The following is an 18,823-nucleotide window of genomic DNA, read 5'->3' on the forward strand; positions in this document are numbered from 1 at the left end:
ATTCGAGGTTGGCGAGTATCTTCTCTCTCCATGCGTGGGCTCACAGAAGGCACAAAAAAATAAGAAAAGCGAGGCAAAGAAACGAGAGCGGTAGTCAGCTAAAGGGGGTTCCTAGATTTAGGTTGCCACGGGGGAGAAGGGAGCGGAAATTTTCAAAAACTTTCGCGATGAGAAGAAGGTGAAAAAGAAAAAAGAAAATAATTAAACGCGGGAGCTTGGATCAATCCTAGAATGTACTACCGTATAGTGTATAGTGCATACATACACTATGTACTTGTACAGGATTACGAAGCGCCTAGAATAGAACAGATAAAGTGGAATGCGACTCGTATTGTAGATCAATTATTGTAGATCAATGTACCTGTGTATTGCACACTACGAATCCACGATATGTGTACACCAGTGCCTCCTGCTACCCGCACCTTGCTTGACCTTGACATTCCTACGACTTCGGTTCCGCAGTGCAGGGCAAGGCCAGGCCGAGTTGACATTCGCCTCACTACTACACTGGGAGATGTACTTTGTAAGAAAAAGATTGATCAGATCGGATCCTATCTGAGCAAGGATAGGACTGTCATCTCGACTGCTATTGTACACTACCTCGTGCTTCGTTATGTTCGCATTCTTCCTTCCTCGGCGAGATACATTCGCACCCATCCTTGTCCCCTTGTCGCCTTGTCGCCATCTCTGACTCCTTCAATTGGCCTCCCGCGACTTCCCCTTACAAAGTTACCAAGTTACCAAGTACTAAGGGTAGAGTACCTTGATACTTCCATGTCAATCTTCTTGTAGCTCCAGTACATTCGTACATAAGGACAAAAAAATTATCAGTCCCTTCCAGTCTTACCCTTTGTTCTTTCTCTCCATCACATTAGATCGAACATCCTCTTCCTCTCCCTCCCCAACCCCTTTCCTTTCCCCCCCAAAAGGTTTCGAGTTTCCCCAAACTCACTCCGCCCTCTCTCTCTCTCCCTCTCCCCTCGCGACACCGATTCAATGGCGCAAACAACCCTCAAGGCCATGCGCGCCTCGCGCCTGAGCACCCGACAGCTCCGCGCCCCTACCACCGCCCGCGCCTTCTCCTCCACCACCGCTCGCACCCAGTCCCTCGCCCTCGTCGCGCGCAACAACCTCAGGAGAGGTCCTTCCGCCTCCACCGCCGCCGCCCTCCAGTCTCAGATCCTCTCGAAGCAGCTCTCAAGACCGTACTCGACCGAGGGAGAAGCTCCCAAGCAGAGGCCTGGCGCGATTAGGTTGACCTTCCGCTGGCTATGGAGGCTGACCTACCTCTCCGTCCTGGGCTACGTTGGCTATGTGGGATACACTGTCTACGCTGATAGGCATCCTCCTGCCCAGTCTCCTCCTGATCCGAACAAGAAGACTTTGGTCATCCTGGGTACGTTTATCTGAACCTTGCTTCTTTTTCCAACTCTCTTCCTCGTGAAGCGCTATGAGCGCAATCACATGCTATATTCCCAAGAATGGGGGAAAGGGTGGCAACTCGAAATCAATCGGGCTGCAAAGCGAAAAGGGAATCAAGAACAACGATAATGGATCGGAACTGAACTAACCTGAACACTTCACACTGCAGGCACCGGCTGGGGTTCCGTCTCCCTCCTCAAGAAACTCGACACAGACAACTACAACGTCGTCGTCATCTCCCCCCGGAACTACTTCCTCTTCACGCCCCTCCTCCCCTCATGCACAACCGGTACCGTCGAGCACCGCTCCATCATGGAGCCCATCCGGACCATCCTGCACCAAAAGCCCACCGGCGTGACCTACTATGAAGCCGAGGCCACCGAGATCGACCCGGACCGCAAGGTTGTCAAGATGCGCGACGAGTCCGAGATTAAGGGTACCGTGTCGGAGACCGAGGTCCCCTACGATATGCTGGTGATCGGTGTCGGCGCCGAGAACGCCACCTTTGGTATCCCTGGCGTGCGCGAACACACCTGCTTCCTCAAGGAGATCGGCGACGCACAGGCCATCCGCAAGAAGATTATGGACTGCGTCGAGACCGCCGCCTTCAAGGACCAGGACCCCCAGGAGATCGATCGCCTCCTACACATGGTCGTCGTCGGCGGCGGGCCCACTGGCGTAGAGTTCGCCGGCGAGCTGCAGGACTTCTTCGAGCAGGACATCAAGAAACTCGTGCCGCACTTCAGCGAGCGCTTCAAGGTCACCCTCATCGAGGCCCTCCCCAGCGTTCTCCCCTCCTTCTCCAAGACCCTCATCGACTACACCCAGGAAAAGTTTAAGGAACAGACCATCGACGTCCTCACCCAGACCATGGTGAAGAAGGTCGAGGAGAAGCAGCTCACCGCCGTCGTCACCCGCCCCGACGGCGTCAAGGAAACCGTCACGATCCCCTTCGGCCTCCTCGTCTGGGCCACGGGTAACTCTACGCGCCCCATCGTCCGCGACCTCATTTCCAAGGTTCCCGCCCAGGCGAACTCGCGCCGCGGTCTCGCTGTCAACGAATACCTCGTTGTCCAGGGCACGCGCGACATCTGGGCCGTGGGCGACTGCGCCGTAGCCGGTTACGCGCCCACCGCGCAGGTCGCCTCCCAGGAAGGTAACTTCCTCGCCCGGCTCTTCAACAACATGGCCATGACCGAGCACCTCCAGTCGCACATCGCGCAGCTCAGCTCTTCCCTCAACCTCCAGCCCGGCGCGGACTCGGCCAAGATTGCCGAAGAGATTGAGAACTCGGAGAAGCAGCTCCGCCGCATCAAGGATGTTAAGCCCTTCCACTACTCGCACCAGGGTAGCTTGGCTTATATCGGCAGCGACAGGGCCGTTGCGGACGTTAGGTGGTGGAATGCCAACTTGGCGACTGGTGGCAAGATGACCTATTTCTTCTGGAGGAGCGCGTACCTCTCCATGTGCTTTAGCACGAGGAACAGGCTTCTTGTTGCGAACGATTGGGTCAAGTCGATCGTTTTTGGTCGCGATGTCTCTCGCGAGTAGAGAGAGGAAGGTTAGCGTGTGGGTGTGACGCCGTTGCGGGACCGCGTATCTCTCAACTCGAGATGAGATCCGTCCTCAATCCGTCTATCTCGAAAAGAAGGTTCTCATAACAAAGACTCCTCGGATTGGGGGAAAAAAAAAATTGGATTCCATAGATGGAAATGATGTTACTTTGGTTTCTTTGGGAAGGCATCCCCGGCTTCATACTTGTTTTCCCCATATGTTCTTGTTCTCCTTTTTTGCACTTCTTCTGCCTCTGCTTTGTTTTGGTCTTCCTTTTGTCCTAATTTGTATGACTGGCGTCGATAGATAGATTTCTTCTCTTGGATGAGCTATAGAGGTTCGGGCTCCCATTGGAGCCCCCGTTAATATGTTGTGGTTTCTAGAACTGCAAGTACAAACTTTTAACGTTTTCTCGTTCCCTCGTGAAGTGTCGAGTCTCCTTCCATTCCCGTCGAGACCCCTTCCAACTTGGCAGAAAAGAAAACTCTGGATATGTGTCAAGGTAGAGCAGGACCATCTCACCTCTCTGTAGTACGCGAGGAACATAACAGGTGAATCGTCATCCCCAAGGGCAGGAACCCGTTGGGATCAGCGTCAGCAGTCTTCACTTAGCCCGAAGGAGATTCATTCAATGCCCCCTCAAGGGGGGGTCATTTCCATTCTTATATCCTACTAAGAGAGCTATCGAATCAACGCCTCTCATCTTTTCCATCCCCTGCCTCACCAAAAACAAAGGAGAATAACTGTCCCTGGAAAAGCTTGGGGGAAAAAAAAGGAAAAAAGCAAGAGAGTGACAAGCCGCGGAAACACCCGAAGAGACAATATTCCAGTCCCTCGGTTCCAGCCCTATTCCTAATGTGCCGTTGAAATTTGTTTGCCCCTCCATTTCCTATCCCGATTTCAAAACGCCGTTATGCAGAAAAAAAAAAAGGCATAATACAAAGGGAACAAGGAAGAATTGAAGAGACCCCCAGAAGTGGCCAGAACCAAAATACCCTCATATTGGAGATCGGGAAGCTTTCGTTTCCCGGTTTAAGGGAGAAGGAAAACAACATAGATATCAAGAACTGAAAAAACTTCGAGCTTGGCTGAACTTGGTTCTCCAAGATGATCGAGTTTCCAAGGTAGAAAGGTAAAAAGAGTAAAAAAGACATGCGAATCGAAGTGAAGATATTCGGAATCAGGCCACTAGTACGAGGGAGAGCGATCGATGTTGCAATTGGGGTATAACGTGAAGAAGTAGTCGTAGCTTTTACAGATTGAAGCCAACGAAGAAGAACGGAAAGCAGCGCAGGGAGCGTGTGGTGCTCTAATCCTGAAATTTGTCGATCAAGAGGAAAAGACCTAAAATCGAAAAGAGAAGAAGAAGAAAAGGCATCAAGTTTCGTCATAAAACATAATAGTATGCGTTGGCAGTCATCAACAGATTGGCAATCCTTGCCTGTCTTCTAGATGGTGCCTCGCAACCGTTGCTTCCTGGCGAGCCAATCGCCAAGCATGTTGTCAAGTTGCTATTCGAGAGTTAATAAACTGGTAACACCACCTTCTAGAAGCGTCTCTTGTCTCGGGTGCTATACTCACAGTAGTAATCTCCGCCAATTTGGCATTCTGCTCCCTAAAGAGCGATCCCACCAGAGGATGGTCCGGGCCAGCTGGTGCCACGTCGGTCTTGTCGTACACCACGACGAGCATGTCCCTGATATCCGTTCCAGTCTCGAAAAAGGCTCGCAGCTTGGCGTCGTTCCAGGTAGCAGTCGACTCCGCGGTGGACGTAGAGTTGGTCGTAACGGAGTCCTGCTTGCGGAGGGTGGTGGACCCCTCGGTGTCGATGTCGACGAGTTCGGGCGATGGCGATGCCGAGTGGTCTTCTTGGCTCGACGTGTCCACCATGAGTGGCGGAGGGCGGCTGGCGCTCGTAGGAGACGACCGCACTGGCGAATCCGTTTGCCGGTCGTTGGGCTGCTGGGGCTGCGCACGAGGGCCACGTTCGGTCTCCTGCGCTGTTGATGTACCGTTCCCGACATTGGTGGATTCCTGGGAGGATCCGTTGGTCCGCGACGATTCCTCCTTTGTCGGCTGCGACGAGACTTTCTTGGTCTCTTGCGTTTCTGAGTCCACAATACGCATGGTCGCCGGCGGAACGTTGGAAACGTCGTTCCTGGTCTCGGAAATGTAAGCGCCAATGTCCGCGGGCTTTTGTGCCGTGGGGCCCTTGCCGCGCGTGGGCGAAGGTTCCGTTCGGGGTTGCTGCTTCTGGAGCTTGCTCGGGTGTCGCTGAGGGCCGGCGGCGGACTTGTCGGTCCAGCCATCTCCTCCCTCCACTTCCTCCTGCTCCTTGCTATCCCGAGGTTCATTGCCATCCATCGATTTCTTCGGGTCGTCGTCATAGTCATCGGCGCCACCCTTCTTCTTGTCCTTACGAGAGAAGAAATTGCGGATGACGCTAGGCTTCTTATCCTTGTCCTTCTTATCCTTATCCCTCTTCTTCTTGTCGTCCTTGTCCTTATCGAGAACCTTGTCAAGGCTTGGCCGTGGCCGGAGCTCCTTGGATTCTGTGGAATCGCGGGGTGTGTTGTCGTCCCTAAGCAGGTTGGGTGTGAGGGTGATCTTCTTGGTCTCAACGGTGTCATCCTTGAAGAACGAGTCTGTGTTCCGGACCGTGCCGTTTCTCGAGCGGCTGACACCGTCCGACTTTCCGTCGAACATTTCTTCGCTCGCACGCTTCATATGGGAATCATCAGTCGATGTTGTTGTCTTTGCAGGTTCTGGCGTCTTGACGGTTTCCTTGACGACACGCGGTTTCAACGGTTCGACCTTTGCTGTTTCGTCCTCGATTTCGCTCTCTGAATCTATCTCGACTTCTTCGATCTCAGCTGATGAGGCCGTAACCTGTTGCTGCTGTTGCTGCTCGCGAGCTTGTCTAGCCGCCATCTGTTGTTGGGCAAAGATTTCCTCTTGGTCTTCGTCATCGCTGGAGTAGTCAAAGTCTTCGTAGTCGACGTATGTCGGGGCCGCAAAGGTTACCGTCTTCTTCCGCCTACGAATAGCGGTCTTGAAGGTTGGTTTCGACTTCTCAGCGGTTTGGTCGCCAAGCATCGTGGCAGAGAGCTGGGTGGGTGGGACCAGTTAGTTGACGATCGGCGGCACAACGATGACGAACGTGGTGGGATGAGGATATGTGGTGGGATTTCTTACGTCAATATTCCGATGCTTGTTCAAACGCGCTAACCTCTCGGTAGGGGTCTCGATATGCTCGGCGGGTAGATATCCTGTTGTAGAGGCTGTTAGACAGCCCGTTCCCATGTCTCTTTGAGCTCCCTTAAATATCGCGCATACCTATACTGCTATCTTTGACTATTCTCACCAACCACCAGTAGCTATTGCTGTCGTCTAGCAACACCATGGTATCGCCCTTGGTCGCGTTCGCCTGGCCTTCTACGGTGGCGACGAATGTGTGAAGCGCGTAAACGTACTCGAAATCGATGTCCTCTGGATGTTGTAAGCACTCAGCGCTCTAACCCGAGTCAACGTACAGGGGATCATCGGGGAATGAGATGTCGCTCTCGTCGTCACCATCATCATCATCATCTGCTTCTTCTTCTTCGCTCGGGATGTAGGGAATCGTAAGGCCGTCGAGTTCGCCTCCAGGTAACTCATTAGGATTGTTGATGTGCTCGCCCCGTTCGAACTCCTTTCGCTTTGTGTGAAAGTCAATGCTAGGGGGACCATGACCCGATGGCCAGCGCGACAGCTCCTCTTCCATCTCAGAAATTAGGGATTCGGAATAGTAGAGAGGGTAGTCGTCGCCAACGCTCGAGGTTCTCGCTCTAGGTGGGTGGAGACGGTCGCAGTCATGGCTAGTTCCGGAGATTGGGTCGTCGTCGCTGGTCTCGGGCGCGCTAGGATCGGCGGTTTGAAGCGGAAGAAGAAGATGGTGATGACGACCTATATTCTCAATATGTCTCTGTCCCGGGACCCCCACTAAGAGGTCGTCTCCAATCATCTCGATAGGACCTTGAGGTGGAGTAGCTCGCATAGGCGACGGGTCGGGAATCGAGGGCCCGGTCTCGCTCGGGGCCGGGAATATCACAGGAGGAGTGGTGCGAGATGTATTTGGGGATGGAGTAGAGGAGGTCATCATGCGAGCGGCACCCGGCAGAGAATCCACTCTTCGCGGCTAGCGAGGAGGAGCTCCTGCGACGGGGTGGGACGCAATCGCAACACGGGGATACACACCATCCTCAATGGAGGGGGAACTCGAGATTCCCCCGGTCATATCGTCATCGTAGTCATCGCCGTCCATCTCCATGTCGCTATCATCCTGGATGCCTCCATTCTGGGCAACGGCCAGCGCATCTTGCTGGTGCATCATGCTATTCGAGCGGGAGTTGGGGTGATCTTCGTCGAGGTCGGAGTTGGAGCGCGCGCGAGATTTAATTTCGGAATCGTCGAAATCGAGATCTATCTCGAGGTCGTCGAGGTCTCGGTCGTCGCCGTGATCGTGGTCGTGATCGCCTTGGAGCTCGGTTGGCTTGTCCCACACCAGGCGGGGGCTGCGGAGATTCTCGTCGGCGGTTTCGTGTGCAACGTCTCTAAGGGTTTCGGCCTGGTGGGGACCTATGTTCAAGGAAGGACTGTTACTGTTGCGCAGGTTGGATTTGGAGTGGTCCTGTGCCGAAGGACGGTCGTGATCTTGGAGATCAATAGTGTCTAGTCGTTGGGAGAAGGAGCGCGTGTCGCCAGAGGTTAGCCAAACTCGGGCCTAAAAATAAACATAAAATAAAAAAGAGAGAATGAATGGTGAGGTGTTTTTGTTATCGATGCGCCACGTTACAAGGAAAAAAAAAGATAAAGAGACGCAGAATTGGGCTCAAATGGAAACGAGAGGGAAAAAAAATAAAGCGATCAGGATCGACAAGGCCTAGACAAGAAAAGGGGGGGAAGACAGGGGAGGTTGAGGCAGAAAGAGGCAGGGAGAGCCAGCGAGTAAGAGTAAGAGGCGGCACAGTCTCGAACAACGAAGCCCGAGCGGAAGAGGGAAAGAGAGCGGCGGGTGTGAGGGTCCATGCAGGCTTGCATGGGATCAAATGGATTAAATGTTTGGTTGGGGACAGCAATGGCAGCGATAGCAATGATGGTGATCAATTGATCGCTCGCTTGCAGCAAATCCGTCTTGTTCGAGGCAATCAATGCGATCGAGGTTGATTAATGTTGATCCATCAATGTATCTCTGGGGGATGATGGGGTCAAATGGCGCTCGTCGTGTGAGCTCGTGCTCAAACTGTATCTGCTGGGTCTGTGTTCCTGTCTCTGACTCAGCCCTGTGTCTCTGTGCCTGACTCTGTGCCTGTTTCTGTGCCTGGTGCCAGGGAAGGAGTGACGAGAGGGGGGGATCCAGGCTGCACGGGGACACGGGGATATGGGAATAGGGAAAAGCTGGATATTCAAGATTATCCCCAACTTCAACATTCCAATTCCACGCTTGAGGTCAACAAGGGCGAGACAACATTACTCAGTCGTCCACAGCACCCAGACCAGCCAAGTGCGAAGTACAGGTCTGCTGAGAATCAAAGTGCGTTCCCATTTTTTTTTTTTGGCGCTGGCCTCGTCATTGATCAATCGCACGGGCATTGCCAGGATTCGTTCATACTTTCAGATGTTGGTAACTATTTCCAGATCAAGCAGCACTGGCGCATCGGATCTGCTCGTATTCCCTTGTCCTCCAACCTCGGAATGTGCAGTGCTTGGTGCCCGTGTACTTTACTTTGCAAAGTCTGGCCCAGTAACGCGGGTGGCTGAAGGGGGCTGCAACGGCTTGCTGGCGATCATCTTGCTCGGAGGACCTGTACGTACCGGCACGTATTATTTGTAGTTTGGGCATTGTCAAAGTCTGCGAGGTTCCAGCATCAAGATGGACTCCGGTCTGGTTCGGGTGGTTTCTGGAAGAATGGGCTCGAAAAGAGGGAATGCGAGAATGAGGAGAGAGAAAAAAAGGAACAAGAAAATAATAAAAAGGAATTTTGTACGAATTAGGCGAGGAGATGAAGTCCAAGTCTCTGACTACAAGTACGTTATGGAGCACGGAGTAATGGAGTAAGGAGTAAGGTGCAGTCGAGGTGGCCAGTTGCGTACTGTTGATGGATCCTGCAAGGAACGAGACGGGAATTTTGCGTCCCCTTACAAAGCAGTTAGTTACTTGGTAGTGCCAGCAATCGATTGATCAAGCCAGGCGATCCATACAATCCATCCACGACGCTGCAGTGTTCATTCAATGTCATACTTCTATGTACGAGTGGTCTGCTTCTGCCTCCGCCAGTAACTCTGCCTTTGCACCACTTCGTTTCATTCGTTGTACGCTTCCAGAGAGGATTCAAATTGATCAATCAAACAATTGATCTTGAGCCAGGGTAGAAAATCTAGAGTCTTTCGGGCGTCCTTCCAATCCTTGTTTCGTTTCGAGTTCGACCTTCTTAATTTTTTTTTTCTCTTGCCCCCTTGTCCCAGCGTTTCCCGGCACCTCAGGCCATGAAACAGCACGCTAGTCCTCAGGGTCAGTCATTGGCACAGCCCTTGCCCTTTCCAGGACTGGCCCGGTCAGGGTCCGCCCGGCTGTTTCGTGAGTCGTGATTCGACGTCGTCCTTGGTGCGGACGGTTAAAAGAGCCAAAAAAAGGAGCCAAAAAAGATGGTTAAACGAGGGGTTCCAGGTGGTTGGTTGGCTCCTCCATAGCGACAAAGTCCCTGCCAACGTCTGGTCTCATCGAGTCCGGTCCGGTCCGGTCCGGACAGGACTGGTCGACTCACATTCGAGGATGAGGACGAGGATATCGGGAAAGAAAATCAAGGAGCCAGGATGGAATAAATTTTCTTCAAATGGCTTAGGACAGAAAATAATTGTGGGAAAACTAGGCACAAGCTTAACTGCGGAAAAGGTTGCTTTGTTTGGAGAGGTCGGGTGCAAAAAGAAGCGACCTTCAAGGTCCGATCTCATTGAAGTTCCGTACCTTTGTACAAGTGCGAAGTATTGCTACCTTCCAACTCCTCGCACGACTCCGCCTTGACACATTTCATCGGGGCATGGGGCGAAAAGGCCTTGACGGCCTCACCCAAAGAAGCAAGAGCCGAGACAGAAAAACCAATGACCTACACAGAGCCAAAATCTAAACAAATCTAAAGCATGTCAGACGAGAAAACCCGCTTGACATTGACCCCTCAGAGAACCACAGGTCTCCCACACATCCTCGCCCACAACGGGACACCGGAGGGTATATCATATATCATCCGAAGTATATGTCCAAAATTCCGCACAACTATACGCTAGATGACTAGACGTGACACGTACGGATTGGAACCCGCTCGCTTTCATAAAGATACATCCGAGATTGAGACGAATCAATTGATGATTTACTGGCGCCCGCCGCACCGAGCAGCGAACCGAAACCGTCTTTGGATTGCTTCTTGCCCCCCCCCCCCCCCCCCCCCCCCCCGGATGGCTTCCATGCGTTCTAGTTAGCAAGTATAGAGCCGGGCACTTGGAAGTTACCTCGCATCCCCGATGTTGAGGACAAGGCTGCACAGAGAGGAGGGGCCATATCCGAGTCATCAATATTAATAATTATGTACCTTAGTATAGTGTTACAGCAAAAATACACCAAAGGCGGCGGCGTGAGACTAAGCAGAGAAAGATTCGTGCCATCAGCTTCCGCCTCGTAGGAAAGACACGCTCTGCATTCTTATAAATGTATGGTCGGCAGTCGGAGACCCTCCCATTCTAGTCCAGCGACATGATCCCGATATCGACCGCCTAGGTAGTCGACTACGATCTTGACCTTCGAGACGGGGACCTCCTTGAAATTCATCCCCGAGCTCTCAAGATCTACTGCCATTATCTTATTCCCAACCAGATGGTAGTTATCCATCTTCAAGTCGCCGTGCAATACCAGACAGGATCCCAGCGCGTTCAAGGTTTCGGATATCAGTCGGTCGAAATCCTCCGGCTCCAACACGGCCCCTGCTGGCGTCGCTAGACTATTACCGCCTATGTCGGAGAGAATATGAGCAGGGCGGTCTCCATTCCTGACGATGCCAATATATCTTGGCACGTAGACGCCCTGCAGCGATTCGAGTCGTGTGTACGCGACGCGTTCCTCCTCAAACTCCCTCTCCCAACCAGGCTTTTGAGTTTTCAAGATGAACGTTGGCGGTAAGAACCACTCGGGACAAAGTCTTTCGAGGTAAGTCCCGAGACAGGCTGGAAGAAACCATCTAAAAGCCCGGAAAGCTCGACTGACGATTGAAGGGGGATCATGAATACGTAAGACATTGTTGTGGACGTTGTCAACTTGTTGACCTCGGGCTCGAAGGAATCGAGTGCCAAACCAGAAGCTCTATTATAAAATTAGTTTAATTTGCTTCATATACTGATAAATAAACAACACATACAACTGGGTAATTAGAACGTGGCTCTTCGGTCATTTGGGCTATGGACAATGCTGCTACTAAAGGAAGCTGAGGCTCAGTTAGAAGTTCCAAGTCGCATTCTTTGTGTTGAACGCTGTGAACTGTCCTTAGTCATCCTAGTGCCGTTTCGTGCATGCCATTGTTTCGCTGGTTTTACCTGCCTTGAAGGGTAACCAATCTGTTAAATATTGAGGGAAGGAGATGTCTTGTATTGACCAGGCAATGGAGTGGCTCTCAAACACCACTGGTACTGAATCAATTACAACATAAAGAGGCCCTCCGAAAACATCACCATGTCTGACCCATGCCAAATCAGTTTCCAAGTTCTGAATCCATGATAAAACGAAAACATGGCAGCTCTATCTGATATCGGGAGTTGGCCTGTTTTACAGCAGCTTCTTGGGATTATCATGACGGCGAAATGGAGTTCCCAGTCTCTCCTACTGGGAAGTTGAAGTCCCGTTTTTGACTCGTTCTCACTCTGTTGGACCAAGGCTCCATCTGCAGCGTCCTCCAGGCGGACACCAACTTAGGCAGCGACCTCTCGATGGGTTTTATGAGCAGGCTGAGGGGTCCTTCCAACAGTCAAGTCTCTGGAATGGAGCTTAAAACCATCTCTGGTCTTCATGACAACTAGTCTCTCAAGTACAGCGAATCATTACACACATCAACAACTATTTTGAAGTGCTTTCCAGCTCACCACTACAATGGCGACACCGACCCAAGTCGGTGTCTTACTCCGGGAGCAGCCTAATACCTATATCCACCACACTGACCACACCACACATAGCAACAAGGAGTGGGCTCAGCGGTTTCAGCCCATAAATCGCCTCGTTGTCCATACACGACGTACCCCGGACACCCAAGAAACTATCGCAAGATGGGACGCCTTCCTCGATCTTGACGATGACCATGGCCAACGAATGCAGGAACCCTGCTACCCTCCAAACGAGCTAGTATGGCGGTTCGACACAGAAGCCGATATTGAACGTTGGTTCAGCAATGAAGTCGCGACTATTGTTCTCGCCGCATTCTCCCGATACCCTAAGTTGTCCCTGTCTTTTCACATCAAACCTCTCTCGGAAGTTCAAATCGCCGAAAACACCGATGCCATCTTTTGGGCCCGGTACAACAATCGACGGTCGCCCATTATTATCGGGGAGTTCAAGAGAAACCTTATCCTCCCCGGTGCCTGGCAGGATGGTGATCTTAGTGGCTATGTGCCCCAAGAGAGACTTTCCCAGGAACTTCGAGGGTAAGTCATGCAGACCAACTTTCATAACCGTCCAACTTGCTCACCAAGGATTACCGCAGGTACGCCTGTAAATATCGGTGCCCTCAAGTATTTTGCTTCGATGGCAAGTTCCTTCTGCTGCTTCAGTTCCGGGCGGAAACCCCGGAAATGCTTCTAGATGAACACTGCCCCGTCGACTGTTGGGTGATCCCGTTCGCGAACACTCGTGTGACATTCCGTACCGCCCTCTATTTGCTTCTCTGTCAGGGCCTACGAAGGTACCAAGCGGAGTTATCCCCAACACCGTTGACGATCGACCAAGTTACGGCGCCGCGCCGTCGGTTTTTCGACGGTCTGCCAATATGGGAGGTCCGAGGCTTGGAGTCTATCGACCACCCTCAGGGGTACCAGAGGTCGGTTGAGCGTAACACCCGATCGCTGATTTGGAAACTGCCAGACAGCGATAGAATCTTCCAAGAGTCACCGCTCATATGGCAATGACACAATAATCGCTGGGGAATATGTTGGGACACTGCTATCCATTGAAAACTGGGGCCTTCTGTGTCGTTACTTCTCTATCTTGGTATAGTGAAGTGTTTCGTCACATGGAAGTAGTTCTTTATCAAGATGTGTCGATTGCATCTGGAAAGAGCTATGGACACTAGGAAAGAGTGGCTCTTGAGACAGGACGATGGAAGTAACCTCTATATATCTATGATGGAGCGGTTGGTCTCTTCGTGAGGCATGGGTCGTTCCACCCATCGAACATGGAATATAAGGCGGGAATTTGGGAAAACATCAGCAATTGGGAAATGGACGAACTTGGGGATATGGAATCTGCGATGGAAACGAGAGAATCCATCCGATACGGAAGCAAAAACAGCTTTCTCTGATAAGGAATTAAAATACTTAAAATAAAACAAAAATAGAAAATAAATAAGGCTCCAAAGGCCGCCCATTCGAGAAACAGTCGTCTCAGCAAAACAAAAGCAATAATCGTGTCAATGCCTCGCACCCTTGGCACCACCCACATCCTTGGCAAGGGTACATCGCGGCATTTGCTCCTCGTTTCACGTTTCCACCATACCAATTAGCTTCCCTCCCTTTCGAAATACGTGACCCATCCATCCTTTCCACTAATACTGCGATACGCTGACGCAAGGGGCCTCGTACTCCTCATCCTAACAAACTCCATCCATGTCATTCCAAACTGTCGGGGTCCACTTTCAATTTGTTCGTGCTCTCCCTTCAATCGTGGATGCGCCTGGCTGGGCGAGGACCACAAGACATCATGCATGCACTTTACAGCCCAGGCAAAGGAAAAGGGAAAGAATATCCCTCGCTTCCAGTAACGAATGTCGATGCCTCAACCTAAAGGCCCAAAATCCGCACTCTCACCCAATAACTACGCACCACGACGCTTTACTTAGAGAAAACGCGGCTCCGAATGGTCCATCACCTCCTACTTTCTTGCATCATGCCGCCGGGCCCAGACGCAGACGCAATGGAGCATCAGATGCAAGGCGAGTGCAGAACATTGGCCACAGGTATTCGCTTCTTCTATCCCAGATGGGCTTGAATACCTGTCCCCATCTACCATGGACGTGTTTAATACCTCAATGCTCTTCTCGTTGATTCCGAATACTCCATAGTCATGCTGCTATCTATAGCTATCAACGAATCCCAAACAACCGGGGAAGCAAGGACCATCAAAGACTCCCCGCGAATAAACGACGAAGACAACTCCCACCCCTCATCGCCTGATCCGACAGGAATGTGGAATGCCAGCCGACTTTGACACATCCCGCCTGGAGAGAAGCAGTAATAGGAACAGAAACATCTCAATATACATGTAAACGCTTGTGCTGTAGTGTATAATCATAACAATAATGCGAGGAAAAGGAGAAATCAAGTCTTAACATCAAAAAGCACAGAGAATTCTACAAAGGTGGACGAAGAAGAAGAAATATGATAAAATGAGGTCAAAGACAAGAACTGCGAAAATGAATCAAAGCAAAACCCCGTCTGCTCCAAGATCCCATGCTTCTGAATGCTTATTACTTTTCGTTCCCGTAAAAATTTTGTCGTTCCTTTTTTGTTTGTTTTGTTTTTTTGTGTATCCCTTTATAAAGCTCGAAACCATTACTCCCTTTCAATCTCGAACCGAAACAAGAAATACTATAGTATAAAAGGTAGGTATGCCGTGCTTTAAAAGATAAACTGTTTAAGGCTTAAGGCTCAACACCCTCGAGCTTAGCCCTGACCTTCGACATGCTATACAGAAATCTGTTAGTTTTGCTCACTTTTGTTAAATGAAGGAATAAAGGACCAAACTTACAAGTCGTAGAAGGCAAACTGGCTTGGCGAGCTGCCATACTGGTAGATGAATCGGCTGGCGAGGAAGCTGCCGAAGATGGCCCTCAGGTACGAATCGGGGACGCGCGAAATCATCGTGTCAAGACCGATCTCTTGCTGCAAAAGCTTGGGCAGAGCATCACCCAGGACACCACGGCGGATAGCCGTGTTATCCCAGAGCTCGGAGTGCTGAAGTTCCTCATCGAGCTGGGTGATAGCAGCCGAGAGCTTGTCGGAGATGATGCAGCGGGGCTCACCTGTCCTCTCACGCTCGCTCCAGATGGCCTCAAACTCGAGCTGGGCGTTCTCCTGAATCTTGGCCTGCACTTCCTTGACGTAGTCCTTGTAGAACTGGGGCGCCTCACCAGTCTTAGCGTCGACACACATCTTCTCGACGAAGCTCTCGTCATCAAACGACAAGCTGGCGAGTACCTCCATAGAGGAGGAAGTGACACCACCCTTGTTGGCGCTGGCATCCTTGAAGAGAACGCATCCCGCAGCCTCAAGGCGGAGCTTGGCGTCTTGAGTGATGAAGAGGTTGGCACCTTCAACCATGTAGGGGATGGTAGCACGGCCGTTCTTGATCAGCTTGTTCACCGTCACTACATCAATCGACTCGGGACGACCACCGCAGGGCACGAAGCAGTCAGTCAAACCAGTGTCACGGAGATGGTACGTGTTGCGGAATGCAGTGCCATTGGAAATAACCTCTCCGGTCGGGAGGGTGATGTTGGAGTCGTCGCAGAGCACGCGGTATCCGTCCTTGGAAAGCTTCGACACGTCAAAGTGGTTAATCATGACGCGCTTCTTGGCCAGACGGAGGAGCTCCTCCTTATCGATTCCGTTGGGGTCGACGAGGACACCCGAACCGTCAACAACGGATGTATACTTCTCATTGCTGAGAAGGATCTCGTTACTGCCGAGATCTCCATCGGGGCCACCGGTCTGCATCTTCCTGACAGTGGAGGGGTCAAGGTTCAGCTTGCGGTAAATGCCAGTGACGTATTGGCGAACACCGAGAGTCGTCATGCCGTAGGTATCATGAGGGATACCGCCAAGCTTGGGAGACTTGCCGGTGAAGAAAGACTTCCACCAAGGCGCTCCGCGAGCGCGGGCATGCTCAGTAGCCCAGTCGACAAGCTCGGCAGTGTTCTCGTCAGGTCCCATGAAGAGGATTTCCTCCTTGCCGTAGAGGTCGACGAGGGGGTTCTTGATGCCGGGTGTCTGGGCCGGGAGCAAGAGATCAAGGATGCTGTCAATGTACTTCTCAAACGCCTCGCGGGCCTTGTCCTGCTGCTTAGGCTCTAGGAGAATAACACCTTTGGCGCCGCCCTCGGGAATATCCTTGTTCTTGCGTTGCTGAGTGCTCGACAGGGCGTAGTTCTCGTCGAAGAGGTTTCGGGCGTTGACAGCATAGGCTTCCTTGCTTCGCGACTTGACGATGCGGATACCTCCACGGGCAATATCCCTGAAACGAAGATGGAACCCACGAGCCTCACCGCAGATGAAGAGGAACATGCCGTAGAGAGGGTTGGGGTATTCCGTGGAGGGCAGGAAAGAAGGATCGAGGCGGAAAGAGAGGCCCACCTTTGTCGGCGTGAAGAAGTTGGTCTTGAGGACAGCGTTGTTGAAGACACGGAAGGCGGTCATTACCATCTCATCATTCTCGTTGGTGACCGTAGCCGAGATCTTCTCCTTCAGCTTATCGTCAGACATAGGCTCCAGAGCCAGCTTGGGGCTGCGTCGGCCGGAGTTGGTGCCATTAGTACCGTTGGTTCCGTTAGCATTCGTGAGACCCAGATGGACGGTGGCAAATGACGCATACAGCGCCCTAAGGAGGGACGGGTATGACTTGATGATCTCCAAGATGTACTGGGGAGAAAACGTCTCAGTACGGAGTCGGCGCTTGAGCTTGCTGAGCAACGATAACTGGGCATTGTCCTTGAGGTCAAGGAGTTGTGAAAGGGTCACGTATTCGGGACCCAACCTGTTGAGGAAATGCTGGATATATACCCAGACGCAGTGGCCATAAATGGCCTCCTGAAGGCTCAGTTCGCCAGCGGCGAACAAGCCGTGAAGCTTGTTATGGGGAAGGCAGTAGAGGAGCGAAATCTCCTTCGTGATCTGGTGGATGGACTCTTCAAGAGGAGGGAAGTTGCCCTCAAGGTTGGTGGCCTGCTTAAGGTACACGCACATGACGGTAACGCCATTGGAGAACTGCTCCACATACTTGCGAGAGCTAGTAACTCCGTAGTAGTGGTAGAGATCGCTGAGCTCGGAGAACAGACCTCGGGCGGTACGGCTTCGGAAAGCAATGATCAGTCGCTTCTCCTCGCTGCCGGGAAGGTCGAAGACTTCAATCACGGGACCGGTTCGGCTAACGGCCAGGTTGATGACTTCCTGGTAGATCTGCTTGGTGTTGTTCGTGGCCTTCTGCCAGAAGCCGTTGTCGGAAATAAGCTCGAGGCGCGATTCCTTGGGGTCAGTCTCCTCTGGCGACTGGCGGAACTGGCACTGATAGACGAAGTAGCAGCGGAGGGTGGACTTGGAGCCGTGATTGGCACCAAGGGCGCCAGGAGAACGGAAAGTCTCGACCCTGAACTTGGTCTTGCCGACATGGTCAAGGTATTTGGCCTCAAGCCTCTCCTCATACCTGGGGCCGTTCAGGCCAGACTTTCCAGGTTCGCTGGTATCGATGTAGATGGCATGGTCCTCGGCCTCCATGTCAAGGCGGATCTCCTCTCGCTTGTCCTCGCGGGCAAGCGCCGCAACCTTGGCAGCGTACAGGGAGGTAATTTGGCTAGCAATCACGCTAGGCTTCTCCAAGTTGAAGTATACATCGTCAATACCGAGCTTTTCATAGAAAAACTCGATCTGATCGTTGATCTGAGAGGCGGGGATCAGGCCAGCCTCCTCAACAAGTTTTGTTACTGCAACACATCCAAATTAGCAACCTGTTGAGTTGTTTTCCTCGGGCAAACTTTTGGATTGACACATACCTTCAAGCTTCTGGACTGGCTTTTCCGCGAAGGTAGGAGCGATATAACCCAAGGTGGGTTTCCTCAGAGGCTGGTGAGGGAGGCAGATGTGAGACGGCTGAGGAGAGGGGTGGCGGCTCTCCTCCTCCTCGTCGCGAATATTCGCTACCGCCTTGGCAACCGGGGCTGGTAATGGAGACATGATTTCGGAAGGTTCAAAAGGGTCTATATACTCTGGAAACCTGTCCAAAGATGTGTTAGTGACTGCCACGACAGACATCTTGAAAAGGACAAAGCCCTGCGAAAGGCAAATTCAGAGGTAGAATCTCTAAGTAAGTGATGAAGAAAAATGATGTGTGAACGCTTGGAGAGAAGACCATAAGGGCCCAAGGGAGATGCCAATTGTGCCATCTTTATATCCTCAAAGGCCCTGAGTCTGTATAGTTCCTCACTTGAGAATGACTCTCTCTCTGGTTGTGACATTTGCCCTTGTCCCAAACAGGTATCCAATTGATAAGGGATCTAGCCGGATGTAAACGAGACACTCGTATAGCAGCTGTTATCTCGGAGCTGTACTGTACTGTACGTAGCTTGCAAGATGCTGACCTTCTTCACCGCTGCTTCATGCACCACTCAAAATAACCAAAAAGGGGCTCTCTATGGAATATCGATATTGATATCAACAGGAAGAAAAAAAAAACTTACTGTTTAATGTCTTAGGACCTTGTTTTTTTCCCCTCGCTTTTGAAGACGGAATGCTGCAGAAGATCAATCAAATTAGTGACGTCATAAACAGAGCGCAACAGTCTTCAAAGGCTTGT

The 18,823-nt window shown here is 51.7% G+C and overlaps 4 protein-coding genes across 4 annotated transcripts; 1 reads left to right on the top strand and 3 right to left on the bottom strand.

Moving 5' to 3' along the window:
* Nucleotides 1-996: 996 nt before the first annotated feature.
* Nucleotides 997-2,973, top strand: SAPIO_CDS2107 (External alternative NADH-ubiquinone oxidoreductase, mitochondrial; the record flags this gene model as incomplete). Its single annotated transcript, XM_016785225.1, has 2 exons — nucleotides 997-1,396; nucleotides 1,592-2,973. 2 exons carry the CDS (start codon nucleotides 997-999, stop codon nucleotides 2,971-2,973), a joined length of 1,782 nt encoding a protein of 593 aa, XP_016645103.1.
* A 1,451-nt stretch (nucleotides 2,974-4,424) lies between these two features.
* Nucleotides 4,425-8,857, bottom strand: SAPIO_CDS2108 (uncharacterized protein; the record flags this gene model as incomplete). Its single annotated transcript, XM_016785226.1, has 7 exons — nucleotides 4,425-4,487; nucleotides 4,558-6,084; nucleotides 6,172-6,245; nucleotides 6,313-6,411; nucleotides 6,496-7,143; nucleotides 7,213-7,686; nucleotides 8,704-8,857. The coding sequence occupies 7 exons, from the start codon at nucleotides 8,855-8,857 to the stop codon at nucleotides 4,425-4,427; spliced, it is 3,039 nt and encodes a 1,012-aa protein (XP_016645104.1).
* A 1,851-nt stretch (nucleotides 8,858-10,708) lies between these two features.
* SAPIO_CDS2109 (uncharacterized protein) lies at nucleotides 10,709-11,450 on the bottom strand (the record flags this gene model as incomplete). Its single annotated transcript, XM_016785227.1, has 2 exons — nucleotides 10,709-11,149; nucleotides 11,418-11,450. 2 exons carry the CDS (start codon nucleotides 11,448-11,450, stop codon nucleotides 10,709-10,711), a joined length of 474 nt encoding a protein of 157 aa, XP_016645105.1.
* A 3,450-nt stretch (nucleotides 11,451-14,900) lies between these two features.
* SAPIO_CDS2110 (NAD-specific glutamate dehydrogenase) lies at nucleotides 14,901-18,204 on the bottom strand (the record flags this gene model as incomplete). Its single annotated transcript, XM_016785228.1, has 3 exons — nucleotides 14,901-14,943; nucleotides 15,008-17,954; nucleotides 18,024-18,204. 3 exons carry the CDS (start codon nucleotides 18,202-18,204, stop codon nucleotides 14,901-14,903), a joined length of 3,171 nt encoding a protein of 1,056 aa, XP_016645106.1.
* Nucleotides 18,205-18,823: the final 619 nt, after the last annotated feature.

This window comes from Scedosporium apiospermum (assembly GCF_000732125.1).
Source record: "Scedosporium apiospermum strain IHEM 14462 chromosome Unknown SEQ_SAPIO_0085, whole genome shotgun sequence".
Classification (NCBI taxonomy): Eukaryota; Fungi; Ascomycota; class Sordariomycetes; order Microascales; family Microascaceae; genus Scedosporium; species Scedosporium apiospermum.